Source organism: Crassostrea angulata, chromosome 10 (assembly GCF_025612915.1).
Source record: "Crassostrea angulata isolate pt1a10 chromosome 10, ASM2561291v2, whole genome shotgun sequence".
In the NCBI taxonomy this organism is placed as follows: Eukaryota; Metazoa; Mollusca; class Bivalvia; order Ostreida; family Ostreidae; genus Magallana; species Magallana angulata.
The window spans coordinates 49,598,427-49,613,095 of NC_069120.1; the positions used below are offsets into that span (position 1 = coordinate 49,598,427).

The 14,669-nt window shown below is 34.0% G+C and overlaps 1 protein-coding gene across 19 annotated transcripts in view; it reads left to right on the plus strand.

Moving 5' to 3' along the window:
• Window positions 1–13,254, plus strand: part of LOC128164985 (calcium-activated potassium channel slowpoke-like) — a 43,773-nt gene extending 30,519 nt beyond the window's left edge. For 7 of the 19 annotated variants that reach the window (XM_052829122.1, XM_052829120.1, XM_052829123.1 and 4 more), the window contains 12 exons: window positions 7–91; window positions 629–709; window positions 1,874–1,912; window positions 3,506–3,653; window positions 5,193–5,417; window positions 5,874–6,075; window positions 6,235–6,330; window positions 6,977–7,107; window positions 7,611–7,805; window positions 8,705–8,875; window positions 9,290–9,350; window positions 9,570–11,020. In XM_052829122.1, the coding sequence (XP_052685082.1) occupies window positions 7–91; window positions 629–709; window positions 1,874–1,912; window positions 3,506–3,653; window positions 5,193–5,417; window positions 5,874–6,075; window positions 6,235–6,330; window positions 6,977–7,107; window positions 7,611–7,805; window positions 8,705–8,875; window positions 9,290–9,350; window positions 9,570–9,670 (1,535 nt within the window). In that variant the 3' untranslated portion in view covers window positions 9,671–11,020. Of the gene's footprint in view, window positions 1–6; window positions 92–628; window positions 710–1,873; window positions 1,913–3,505; window positions 3,654–5,192; window positions 5,418–5,873; window positions 6,076–6,234; window positions 6,331–6,976; window positions 7,148–7,610; window positions 7,806–8,704; window positions 8,876–9,289; window positions 9,351–9,569; window positions 11,021–12,584 lie in introns of those variants that run through there. The other 12 variants (XM_052829133.1, XM_052829136.1, XM_052829137.1 and 9 more) reach the window with 7 other exon arrangements.
• Window positions 13,255–14,669: the final 1,415 nt, after the last annotated feature.

Sequence of the window (14,669 nt, forward strand, 5' to 3'; positions counted from 1 at the left end):
TTTCAGCTGCCAACCCACTGCTGAGTAAAAAGGACCGCCCGACCTCGGGGTCAAAGGATAAGGCTAATGCCCCAGTACCTCTGGCTGCAGGGTAATTAAACTCTGTCACATTGTAACACAGTCTGATATCGATTGATAATATTAATATGGATATTTAGAAATTATTGTGTACAAATTTCCTTTGGGATATGGATATCTATGTATAGACATTTAGAAATTATTAATGCAAACTTAAATAATATGGATAAAACTGAATCTCTGTGCTACTATATCAGAAGTTTTAATGTATGCAAGTTAAGAATTTTTTTTAAAATACTGTATCATAAATTGTTGCTGTAACAAATTTGCAGAAAGTTACCATTTGACATTTTCTAATTACAGAGTTATTTTCACTTGATTTATTAATAAAGTTTACAGGAACGATGCAATGGGGGCTATTTGGTTTCCAAGCATACACAATTTACTTAAGTTGAAATACAGTTGTGCTAGTTTTACTTGCAAATTAAGGAACAATGTAATGCTATTTTATAAGAGTAATTGTAAAGAAAGAGAGAGTGGCCAACTACAGAATATGAAGAGACAGATATAAAAAACATTTTTATTCTTGCTTTCTAAATTTTTTTTCTAGAGAAAAGAGGATATCGTTTTCTTTAGGCAAAACTGAGAAACTGACCAAGCATATGTCACTCAGGGGGCCCCGGCTAGCCATGTAAATTAGGTTTTGTAATGCATGGGTTTCCCCCGCTGTTAGAGCAAGGATAAATAATACCATTGTGGAGAGTCTACTAATCGCATTTCTGATGTTAGTTGTCCAAACCAGTGCATTCATAGATTGAAATAATCAATGCATATCTGTCCGATCTCTCTCGTAACTTGAATTGTTTTCATTTATCGGTGTTTAAGATTGTGTAATTTGTATGCATTAGTTTTGGTTATCAAGATTGTTTTTAGTGTAATGGAGTTTCTTTTTAATTAAACTGCATGGTTTTGGGTTGAAATGCACCGTGACAGGTGTATTATGGGATTGATTATTGGTAATTACTCCTACTGTTGTGTGAGAGTGTGAGGTTAATTGTTGATAAAATATCTAGTTTTTCATTGCCTTGGTATCACCAATTTCATACATTTGCCATTTTATGTAAATACTGATAATTCATTAATGCAGATAGATCAAATTTGAACAGACACTTGCTACAGTTTGGATTAAAATTATTGGAAAATTGATATTATTTTTAAGTACTCATGTAGCTTTGAAAAGTTATCTAATTAGTTAGTATCTTTTATCTTAACCTTTAATTTACCTGTTTCATTATAGATTCCTGATATTTTATTTGCATGAGAAAGGATCAAAGCATGGATTTAGAACAATTATTTAACATAGGTGTTGGTTGCATTAAAGAGGAAATGCGTGGGATAGGGCAAGAGTAGCTTTTTATTATATTTGAAGGCTGTTGCTACTATCATTTTAAAATTTTTAAATGAATAGATTGGCATACTGCATGACTAGTTGACTACAAATGATGTTGGAATGCATACAAGTACCAGGGTAGTTGTAGTTTGGATGACCTAGGAAGCGCGACATCCAAGTTCATGCAGTTAAATCCATTGTGCACATATAAATGTTAACCTTAGATTTAGAAGATGCTTGATCACATAACCTGTAGTTAGACGCTTCTAAATGAGGACATGAAATGTTGCTGCATATGTCACAAACTTGATTTTAAAATGTACAAATCCTTTAATACAAGTAGTTAAAATGTCTAACAGAATGTGTTGGATTTCCCTCGATTTGAGTCAGCACAAACTTTGTTCAATTACATCATCAGACCACTGAAACGCTTGTTAATTCTTTGTGCATTGTATTAATCCACAGGGCCATAGCCAGCTTGTTGTCCAAATCCAAAGAGAATCAGTAAGCTTGGGCACCAGCCTTTGTCTGTGGTTCTGCATGTGTGTCACTGTTTGTACTTAGGACTCGGGCTCAAGCCTCGGTCAATTTAATACCAAGTTTTATTGATTTAGATTTTTTTTCTATAGGAACTTTTTAAAACTTGAATTGAAATGGATTAGATAGAGTATACATAAACTAGACAGACCACCAGTTAGATTTATTTTTGCAACATAGACTGATTTAATGAATCAAACTATTTGATCATACAAAGTAGCTTCATGTGAACGGCATTGCTCATGACTTGTAATTTCATTTTATTCAATTTGCTAGCCATTTCTATGAATATACCCCAATTAAACAAAGTTTATAACTGATGCATGTATGATTGAGATTTTTAGAAGTAGCATTTTAAGCCTTTGTTACCATGGTTATATTTCATGAAATAGAAACATAGGTTTGACAACTACATGTACCTGCTGTAGTTCTCATTGTTTAGGAATTATGGATTATTAGGTTTGCACTTTAAATTTAAGTTGACATGTGCCACATAATGTGGTATACTGTGAAATCAGTAAAATTTGTGGGGGGCAATTTTTCGTGGATTTCTTAAATCTTACAGGTCCATGGGGACGTAATTTCATATATTATCGTATACCTACAAGGAAATATGACTTTCTAACCATAATTTATAAATTCATGGAGCATGTTGATTTGTGGATGAGAGGTACCCACTAATTCCTCAAAAAATTTAGCCACCACGAAATCCAATGATTCCACAGTACAGTTGAACTTTGGTATCTCAAACACCAATATCCCGAATACAATGGATATGTCAAAGTGATTTTTAAGTCCCAAACACTGAAACTTTAATTATTTTACCCTTGATATTTCGAATACTCGGATATCTCTAAGTTTTTAACTAGTCCCATCTAGTTCGAGATAACGAGGTTTGACAGTATTTGTTAATTATGAACACCACTCTTCTCCAGGATTAATGTTCATAGTCAGTGTTGTTTGTTGTTCATGAAGAGTGAACCTGAATATGAACAATCCATGTTTTATCATTCAGTGACATGCATGGATATTTTCATAACAGTGATGCATGGACAGAATTAACAAACTAATATAAGTCATGTTTGGTTTTTTTCCAATAACAAGCATGGATATGTTACATGTTTTAACAGTGATGCATGGACAGAAATAACAAATTAACAATTCTAAAATAAATATAATTGTAGTGGTTGGCTCCTAACCTTAATGAAACAGAATTTTTTCTAGCTTCGATCCATGAAATCAAAATCCATATTTGAATCAATCAATTAATTTATTTATGAATAGCACTTAAAGATTTTTTACTGTTTTAGAATGTTATTCCTTGTACAAGTAGAAATCAAATTTGTTCTTCCATGTACTTTAAACTAGACATAGATATAGATAGATATATTCTTAACATGGTGCATGTTGATCATGATATTTTATTTGGCACATCTTACACATTTTTGCATTCAAAGATTTCCATGAACAATATTTAGTTTTTTGGTAATATTACTTCATGCTATGGCCAATGATTGCCTGGCTCTAGCTCCTTTTTTAACACCATTGCTTGATTTGTAGGCCGACCACCCCAACAGTGGCAGCCCTACCCCCGCTCTCACAGGAATCTCAGGACACAAGCGTGTGCCCTGGGGAGGAGCCGAGGAAGTTTGACTCCACAGGAATGTTTCACTGGTGTCCTTCAAGGCCACTCATTGAGGCCAGAATGGTTAGTGTTAATCTCGCATCAGTTGGATGTTAGTGTAGAAGTAGAAGTTGCATTGAATGGTATATTGTTTAGTATACAATATCTACATCAAATGAAAACTTTTGATTGTAGGAATTTGTATACAGCTTAAGAGCCATTTTAAGTTAACAAGACCATGGACTTTGTTAGCTTTTATCTTTAGCAAATATGTTGTATGTGTTATAACCAGTGACAAAATATGTCTAATAGAATTTTTTCTGAGTATTCAATTCAGAAATTGCAAAAAATGAAATTACAAAATATAGCTATACCTATCTTTTAATTCATAAAAATATTTAAAAGATGAATGTACACAAATATAGGAGACAATGGTCTGCCTCCCAACCCTTACGTTTACAGCTTTAGAGTCTGGGGTCCATGGCACCAGTTTATGCAAGGAGGTAGTTGGTCATCGTTCAGTGAAATTATCTTATAGCTCTGTATTTCTTCTGTAGCAGCTGGGTGTTATGGTAGATAACATAGGGGAGAGACCGAGTGTGAGTATGCACTGATCACTGTGTGACCAATGCTATATAATTGATAGGGAGGAACTTTATATCTAACTCTTGAAATATTACGGCATACTGTAAATTCATTCTGATGGATGGAAAACATTGCTAATTCTATATGTATTCCAAAATGTTAATGGCATTGTTTAAACAAATTAAATTCATAAAACTTATTAATGCCATTTGTTTTGTGATCTCATTTTGATGCTGAAAACAGAAAAGTGTTTAGAATTATTTGTAGAAAATAGTCTTACAAATGCAAAAGTTTGTGTCATTCCAACTATTTTGTGTATAGAGAAATGAGGATGAAATGGTAGATGAAAAGTCGGTAATAAACAATGAAGTAAGTGAGTGTACTCACCGAGTGAGTTGACTGAGTTTGGTACTTTCTGTGTGCGACATCACCATCTTTCATTTTTGCTGGGAGTTTTTGTGAAATCAACTGTTCTCTCAGTAACAGGAAGTTAAGATAATCATGTACTGTTAATGAAATATATATAGTATAAAAGATTAATCATATACTGTAGTTTGTCACTGTTAAAGAATTCAGAAGAAATTTGTTTAGTATTTTATTAATAAAATAGGAAATTGCTGATAATCTTCAAAAGATCTTACACATGTATTACAAAAGAAGGCTCTATTCACCAACATTGCACAATTTCACATTGACATGAGATTTGACAAAGATGGACACATCAATTTGCTGTGTTGATCTGTACATGAACACCTTCTGTAGGGGGTTTTAATTAGATAAATACAAGTATTTTATCAGTACTTACACAGTGGCTTATTAAAGTACTGGAGTATACATTTTGTAAATTGATTTTGTAAAAAGAAAATCTATCTACATATCATTTATGTCAATTCATATAGCTAGCTCATGTACGAAGTCCTTGAATGATTGTATATCTTAACACAAGGTAAAGCTATCACTGGGAAAGTTTGAAGTTTTTCACAGTAATATATCATCGGCTGCATTCTTTAAGGTCCCCTGTCTTTCTGTGGTTTGTAGGACAGAGAGAAAGCCTCCGCCACGGTTCTCTGTAACCACGTGGTGGTCTGCCTGTTTGCGGATGCTAACTCCCCTCTGATTGGTCTGCGTAACCTGGTGATGCCGCTGAGAGCCAGTAATTTCCACTACCAGGATCTGAAGCACGTTGTAATCGTGGGCAACATAGAATACCTGGAGAGAGAATGGAGGACCCTGCAGAACTTCCCCAAAATCACCATCCTGGCTGTGAGTATTGATGCATGGTGGGAATATGAAAGTAGTATATAGTTCAATATTGTAATTGCTTTAGGGTTATTTGAGACATTGGAATGTCTTGTCTTCCATCTCTCTCCAGATTTGTAGAATCCTAAAAGTTTAGAACATATATAAATTATTCTCACATTAATTGGCCAGAAAATAATTTCCTTTAACTTCTGCTGTAAAATTGTATAAAACAACAGGAAGTGTTTTTTTATTGAAGAGTTTTTTGTCATCAGAAATATTTTGTAGGGAAAAAAAAGAGGAATCTTTATTTTCCATGTCAACATTGAATTAAAATTGGAGTTATTCCCCTTTTTAACTGCTCACATATTCAACTTTATGAAGCACTGTTTGAGAAACTTAATTTTGGCTATTAGATCCATATGTTATATTTAGATTTCCACTGAATTAACTTTCATTCTTTCTTTGTTTTCCTTACAGGGTTCCCCACTGAACCGAGCGAACCTGCGCGCTGTGAACGTGAACCTGTGTGATATGTGTGTCATTCTGTCGGCCAAAGACAAGAATCTGGATGACCCCCATCTAGTGGACAAGGAGGCCATCTTGTGCTCCCTCAACATCAAAGCCATGACCTTTGATGACAGCATGGGGCTCATTCAAGCCTCCGCCCAGCAGGCACCAGGTGCGGGGGTGGTTCCATTCTAGAATAATTCATTGACACACGTAGATCCTCAGTAAAAAATGGTCATACTATATTTATCAAACACAACAATCAATGCATTCTGTAAGATGAATGATGTGTCTAATTTACAAAACATGACTGGATGATTCTATGTTTCAGGTTTCCTACCTCCTGGGTTTTCCCCCATTGGACATTCCAAGAGATCGCGTAGAGGGTCAGTGTGTGGTTCTAATGTCCCTCTCATCACAGAGCTAGGTAAAATGGGAGCAGGCACCTACCTTCCCACTTACAGACTTTGACATAGTTTTGAATTCAGTTCCCAATGCAAAATGTATTGTAGTATTAAAAGTCTTTTCAAACACCAAACATATGCATTTAAATTAAAAAGTTTGAAGAATTTTTGTTCATCAGTTATTAAGCCCACTTGATTCTGGGTCAGATTATGATGTTCTCATCTCAATAATTTATCAAATGTACATGTAATTTTCATTGTAAACCTTATCTATTAAAAAGTACTGTAAACCAGCTTTTAGTCGCGATGACTTTATTTTGTGATTTGCTGGAGATAAACTGGTTTGCCACGACTATTTTTCGCGACCATGCTTAATCCACACTCGTTTTGAAATAACACTCATAGGGCAAAGACTTCTTCGCGGTGAGAAATATTTGCGACGAAGAATCTCCTAAAAATTTCTCGCACGCGAATAAAAGTTTGTTTACAGTAGTCATTCATTTATGAATTTCATATGAATGTGAAACTTATCTTTAAAAAGAATGAGTACCGGTAATATGTATCTGATAATACAGTTGTATATAAACATTTTCAAACACTTGAAGGTTGTACACTGTATTAAGTGTATTTCATAGGAAGATAAGTATTTAAAAATTACTTTTGTTGCAGCTAACGACTCCAACGTGCAGTTTCTGGATCAGGATGATGAGGATGATCCGGACACAGAGCTGTACATGACCCAGCCGTTCGCCTGTGGGACGGCCTTCGCTGTCAGCGTGCTGGACTCGCTGATGAGCACAGTAAGTGTCTGTCAGCGTGCTGGACTCGCTGATGAGCACAGTAAGTGTCTGTCAACGTGCTTGACTCGCTGATGAGCACAGTAAGTGTCTGTCAGCATGCTGAACTTGCTGATGAGCACAGTAAGTGTCTGTCAATGTGCTGGACTCGCTGATGAGAACAGTTAGTGTTTGTCAGTGTGCTGGACTCGCTGATGAGCACAGTAAGTCTTTTAGTATGCTGATCCCATCATTCATGTCGACATTATACTGTCCTCACAATGGCAGAATTGATTTTGTATTATGAATATGACTTGTGGAGAATTCTGCTGTACGCCATATATGTGTGCTTTTTTTAAAATTTCTTGAATGGGATACCAATTGGATAATGTTCTTTAAATCACTTATACATGCATATTAAACTGTACAGTTTCTTGTCTTTGCATGTGCAGTTTCTTTTTTTATCATCCTGTTGATTTTAGTGCTACTTTAACGACAATGCCTTAAACCTGAAATCTTATTTGTAGAGCTACTTTAATGACAATGCCTTAACCCTGATACGGACTCTTATCACTGGTGGGGCCACCCCTGAACTCGAGCAGATTCTGGCCGAGGGGGCAGGGATGAGGGGTGGGTACTGCACCCCCAGTGTTCTGGCCAACAGAGACAGATGTAGGGTGGCCCAGGTCTCGCTCTTTGAGGGACCGCTTGCTCAGTTTGGGGTAGGTTAAGAGTTAAAATAAAAAAAACCAACATTTTCATGTCAAACTGAACAGTTATATATTAAAGCTGCTTGGTCCGATGTTATGCTAAGAATATGTATAATAATAGACATTGCAGTAGTTTTCCTAGTCAATTAAGCAAATTTCAATGGAAAAAATTATGTACAAAATTTGTTAACAAAACAAACGACATAAATAGGGTATCGCGTTATTTCGCCTCATGTTAAAATTCACCCCAGACGTCAAGACGTGTATGGTGGTATAAAGACTTTGACATCGCTATAAATAAATGTCTTAATGTTCAGACAAATTACAAATAAACCTGTGTATGTTTTGTTCGCTAATATTTCTGAAGTTTGCTTTGTTAAATATAGATGCATAGCATGCGGGTTGAAAAACCCTAATCATTTGGGGGATGAAACCAAACAGTTCCCTTTTCTAAACATCCCATGATGCATTTTGGTTTGATTTTTTGTTTGCCCAAAGAGAAATTATTTTTATTTATTTAGAATATTTCTAACTTTAAAAGAAGACCGATTCTGCTGGTGTAAATAGGAGAAAGTCCATAACTTTCTAAGATAAATGGTTTGTATGGAAAATTATTTGATAAATTATAAACCAAAAAATCGGACCAAGCAGCTTTAAGAAAACATTAATGCTTAGTTCTTCTCTATATGAGTACATTACAAAAACAGATGTAAAAGTAATGATGTTAATTTATTTGTTGATGAAGACAGAAATGTTTTCTTGTATGATTTTGCCATACATTTTCCTGATTAAATTTCAGTTGCCCCAAAAAGAGGGAAACCTATCCCTCAAAATGGAACCATTTCAACATCTGATTTTGTTTATTCAGAAAAATACTTTCTTTATTTTAATAAAAAAATGTTATTTTGTAGGAGGATGGAACATATGGAAGCCTATTTCTGTTTGCCCTGAGGAACCTGGGAATTCTGTGCATCGGTCTGTACCGCTTCAGAGACACCAACGAATCTTCTTCTAGTCCTTCATCAAAGCGCTATGTGATAACAAACCCCCCAGAAGACTTCAAGCTTCTAGCCACTGATCAAGTATGTACTCAAAGGGAAGCAACTCCCCATTGTAATAATACTCTTCTAAAAGCCATGGACTTTTTTATGCAAGGAATGAAGTTGTTTCTCCTTTTTTTATGATATGCTACACTATAAATTACCACAATTAATTCCTATGAACCTTAAAAATGTATTTTATTCTTTTACTCTTTTGTCTTTGTAATGAATTTAAAGTTTGAAAATTTCCTACGGCATTTCTAATATTTGCATTGGCCTCAAAGACCTCGTCTTTCAGTGACTTGTTAGTGAGTGATATTATAACCGTCAGTGGACTCATGGCTGTTCTCTGTGGGTTGTTTTGGATATGATGTTGACTTGCCGATTTTTTTTCATTGCTGAGTTGGATGCTGAGTTTTGATACATATGCTGATTTGATTTCCCTTCCATCATCAGGTGTTTTGCCTGGCTCCATGCAATCTGTCACAAAGTTCAAATTCTTCCCCTAAAGACAGAAGTAAGAACACCAGTGTTTTAACATGTCCGGAAAACCAAACTTTTGCCACTGTTGTCTTAAATGTAACATTTGCCTTTTAAAGAATTAATCATTGACTTTGACCAAAAAGAATATCTCAGCAAAAAAAATTAAATAATTAAAAACTATATACAAATTAAATCAAAGAAAAGCTGAATTTGCTTTGAAATTTTTTACATGCCTATATATACACTTTTATAGGGGAAGAGATCAATACTCATAAAAAAGTGCCAAAAGTTAAGAAAAAGAAAAACAAACACAAAGGCAATTATTCTGGATATTGTCCACTGTTATCGTTTTAAGACACAAATGCTTACTTTCTGGTTTCTGATGGTTACAACACAGTGGCAGATGTTGCTGGTCCACACTGTTAAACCTGTAGGTTTGCTGGTTTGCTTTGTGCTGTGCTGCCACCCCTCACCCCTTAGTTCATCTCTCCCTCGCCCCCCTACAGTAAGTAGAGGAGGAATTATCCACACCCTGTGTAGTTGTTTGATGCTGTAGCATTCACCACCCACTAATCATAGAGTAGCCAATTCACAAACACACCTTGCTGTTATAAACCAGAGGGAGAAAGCAGCCTTGTCTTCACTCATCAGCCTCATTTTCATCATCCAATCACATTGCTGCATTAGTGTTTGAAATTAAAAAATGATTTATTCTCAAAGATTATCAAAGAATGCAATGTGGTTTTTATCTTGGATTTTCATTTTGACAAACATTTTAAACACTTGATCCCGAGATTGGCCAGTAGACTGGCATGATGCTATTTCATTGTGTGATGAGCCGTATGCTAGTTACCAGGATGTGTGTTGCATGCGGCATGAAGTGACAGTGTTTCTTCGGAATGCTGACCCTGCAACCTACCCTCCAGTGTGTGTAACATTATAAAAGTCATCCAAAGCATCACATACAAATACCTTGTTATTAGTTTCAATATATTCTAGAGCCATTAATGTTTGACTATAAATTAGTTATATAAAAATTTATAAACCATACGTTTTTTTTTTTTGGTTTTAAAAGTTTAGTCCATAGATATATCATTTTGGATATTTCCTTCCAAATTTTTTTTAAAAGCTATATATGCCATATTCAATGAATGATTTTAAAGAAAGAAATGTTTGTGTTTTATCATCAAACTACATGAATTGTGCTTTCTGCAACTTTTACTGTTTAATACAAACACATTTATAGTAAATAAAATTTCCAATTAATATTTTGACATTCTGGTATAAATTGTAATGTATTAATGGATTGTAATGCCCTTGTTTGAAGTATTTAGTATCGTGATATTCTAAGCTTTTTCAATATGTACTGGTAAATAAGAAGTTAACACAAAAACGTGAACGGCATCTTGGTAGTAGGGCTAGCACATTTGGAGAGAAAAAGAAAATAATAGAGACTTAAGAAATGTTTTGAGTTGAAGGAAATCAATAAAGGATGATATTGACGTAGGAATAGATTTTGCTAGCGTCATAATTTTTAATTTTGTAAATTAGCTTGCTGTTATGCCTCTTCCCACACACTATTCTCTCAATTACTTTCCTGTGTACAGGAAATCTACACACGTCAATTGTTTTATTAATAAATGTATGTATATTTAAAGAAAAAATATCCATTTCTCCTTGCATTAAACAAATGTAGTACTTCGTTTATACATGTACCAGTGAATAATCTGACGCATTTGTCACAGTGTTTTCTTTTATAAAGCTTATCACAATAAAATAAACTTTGGGTCTGGTTTCCAACATGATAAAAAAACATTTGCTGTAGAACTGTAGCTCTCCTGTCAGAAAAAAATTATGTGGGCAAATTATTTTTCAGACAGGACTAGCAGCTAAGTAAAAATACGGTTAAATATGGCATATATAGCTTTAAGAGATGAAGTTTTGATATAATAGTAATATTGTTTTACTCTCTTGGGACATTTACTGGTATTTATAATTTTGATGCCAATATTTATATATTTTGCTTATCATATATACTAGATGTATACATGTAGATAAATTTATTATCAATTCAATTTGTGCAGTATAATTAATGTTTAATTGGTATAATATGCCAAGGAGGAAAAACAAGCACAAGATATCTTAAAGCTGTTTTGTAATTTGGATATACGAGGGTTGTCCCAAAATAGCGTAGACATGACACATAACTTAAAATCTGTTCACTGCAATTTCATTACACTTCTTAGTTTTCTTCAATGACCCATTGGCAAACAATACTGAAAAATTTAAATCTGTACTTTATTTAATTCTTAAGAAAATGAATAATTCGTAGCAACAGGTTTTGTCAGGCCGCACAATGTACGACGTCAGAAATTTCCAGTGTTTACATTGTTGCTAAGACTTTCCACATCGTTAATGTTTACGATAACATTTACGTTTTATTTCTGAAAATGTCTTGGGGAAAAAATATTTTCTTTGAACATGTACCATGAGTGCACATTCAAGATACATTTTGATTTTTTAAAAATATTTTATAAGTCTTAACGATCTGACGAATCCAAAATTGCCTTGTATGACTTGTTGTCTAACGTCCATCTTACCGCAATGTGTCGTTCAACATTTTGATGTCCATTGATATCGGTCGATGTTTCTTTTTTCCACCTATTCTCATCATACTCGTCTCAATATTTTCAATGTTGTTAAACTACTTATTCACAAAACACATTTTGAATCAAATTTGTTTATTTTATTTACTAGAAAAGCCGATTAGGATTTGTTTCAAGGTCTTCAAGCATATCGAATTTCTGATCTAACATGCTTTTATTTCACTAACTTAATATCAAACAATATATGATTTTAAAACATTATTTGAATGCAAATTACTTGAACCCTTTATGGCACAAATTTCATCTTTCTGTGTCTTCGATTAAGTGAATAACGCCACTTGTCTACGCTATTTTGGGACAACCCTCGTATACATGTATCCTGTCTATATAATACATTTTAATACTTTTGATGACAAAAAAATTGCTTATTGAGTTCATATAAATGACAGGAACTTGGGTAAAGATGATTACTCATCTCAGAAAACAATAATAAGAATTAATTTGTTTATCATGTACTTCTGTTTATTATAGTCTTGTTCTGAGTTTTCAAAAGTCTAGAAGAATAAGCATTCACTGGCTGTACATGTATTATTTTCAGTTATGTATATTATTGTAGAGGAATAACTCGGCATTCTGTAATGTTTTTCCTGCCTATTTGACAGCTATTCTGCCTACAGCCCTTCAAAACAATGTCGACAGATCAGGCCTCAAGACAAGAGAAGGTGGAGGGAGCTATACTGAAGCTAAAACATGACATCAAACACAATCTGACGGCATAGGAAGGGAGGGAACTCCGGGAGGGCCGGAACCAACAGCGGGTCTGTAATGTATAGATCAGGCTCTGGTTAAGTAACATCACTGGGGATAAGGTTGTGTGCATAAAGAATGACAAACACAGACAATAAGTTGTGACATCGATGTCTCTCTTGTTGGAGTATGGACTCCATGCAGGGACATTCAGTTAACTTGTACAATCATGAGACATAAGAGTTTTAAAAGGAAAAGGCATTTTGATGTTGTGTGTTATTTGCACAATGGAAAGGAAATTCTTAATCAGTATTTTTCTTAACTGTTTCATAGAAGTGGTTAATTTTTTATGTACTTGATTATTTGTCATTTGTGTTTTAATACATGTGTATTTGTATTTTTTTTTTTCAATTGTCTGTAATTTCCTTGCTGTGGTTTTCTGCAATGGCAATAATATGGGTGCAAGAGATTTCCAGGTAAATTAAAGTGAGATAGAAAAAAATACATGCCCTATCATAAGATTTCATACAAATACATGTACTATATGCATATCTCTTCACCATCTCTTATAAAAAAAAAAATGACTGGTATTTTGATATTTTTTGTCTAAGTGTATTCAATCAATACTTTTATTTCTGATCTTTTTTTTATACATACAGAAAACAAATAAGAGGGCTCAATAAGCTCATGCAAATATCCGGTATAGTCCTGCACATGAATTATTACAATTAAATAAACTTGTAACAAAATCTTATTTTCTATTGGTTGATACATCCTTATTCTTAAAAAAAACCAGTAGAAATTATTGGGTTTCTTAAAGCAGTAGGACCGTAAATGTTCTATCATTACTTAATGTACCATCCTAAACATAATAGGAACCTCAGAAAACATGTATTTTTGACCAAAAAAAAAAACTTTGTGTATCAGGGCGTCTTTTCTGGGTTAATTTTTTTCAAAACAAAGAATAATATAGCAAGTATCAAAAGTGTATTGTATAATGTGTCAGCACCATACATCCTGTACATGTAACAATTAAGTTCTTTGCAAGTTTTCAATAGTGAGTTTCTTGAAAAGTTTGCTGATATTGAATGTCATGTTTCTTGTTATAAAATGAACGTTTGAAGTTTTGTTATGTACAATAGATTTAAAAACTCAAGTACTACGATACATACAGAGTTTATTTTAGGATTATCTGTAGTTGTTGTGTTTTGTTGGTTACAACCATTCCCTGTTTTCTATGTATTCTCCAAGTAAGGCCTGAAAAACACAATAGCTTTGATTGCAGCTCAAAATCTTTCATTGAAATAGGTACCTAAGCAGAGGTGGACAAACTGATGAACCCAGGTACTTACCAGATATAGAAGCATTACACTGAGCTACAAATGTAGGTCATTGAGGCATTTGAACCCAGTGTCTCTATTTATTACAATAAAATTATTGCCATGCTGCATTGGCTTCTCTTGGCAAATTTTATTTTATATTAAGGCCACCAAAATGGTGTCAATAGATTATAATGACTGAGACTGGGGATTATATTTGTCATTTCTAATGTAAATCTAATATCAAAGTAATGCCATGTGTATGATACATTCTGGAAGTGCCAATGTGTTGAGAGTTTTGATTGGATAGTGCTATATGCCATGCTGTCAATGAACCCTTCACTTGATTTTTATAGGTTTTTAAGGTTGACCATGAGCTGATATTAGACTAGCCTGGTCCACTCGATTATTCTTGTTGTGCTTGTCCACGTTATTCCATTTTTCCTGTACATATGCTAGTTTACCAGGGGAGATAACCCTGTATGTACCATGACTGTGATACCTTCCCTTCTATTTTTATACATTTAATGTGTTTGTCTGTTTGTCAATTCCTGTCAAATATTTTCAATGTGATATTTTGCAATTTATAATTGAACAAACTGAAAACTGTCTTATAAGTGATTCTTTAATGAGTATTTTAATACACATGTAGCAGTGTTGAAGGTCTGTCAGAGATCAATG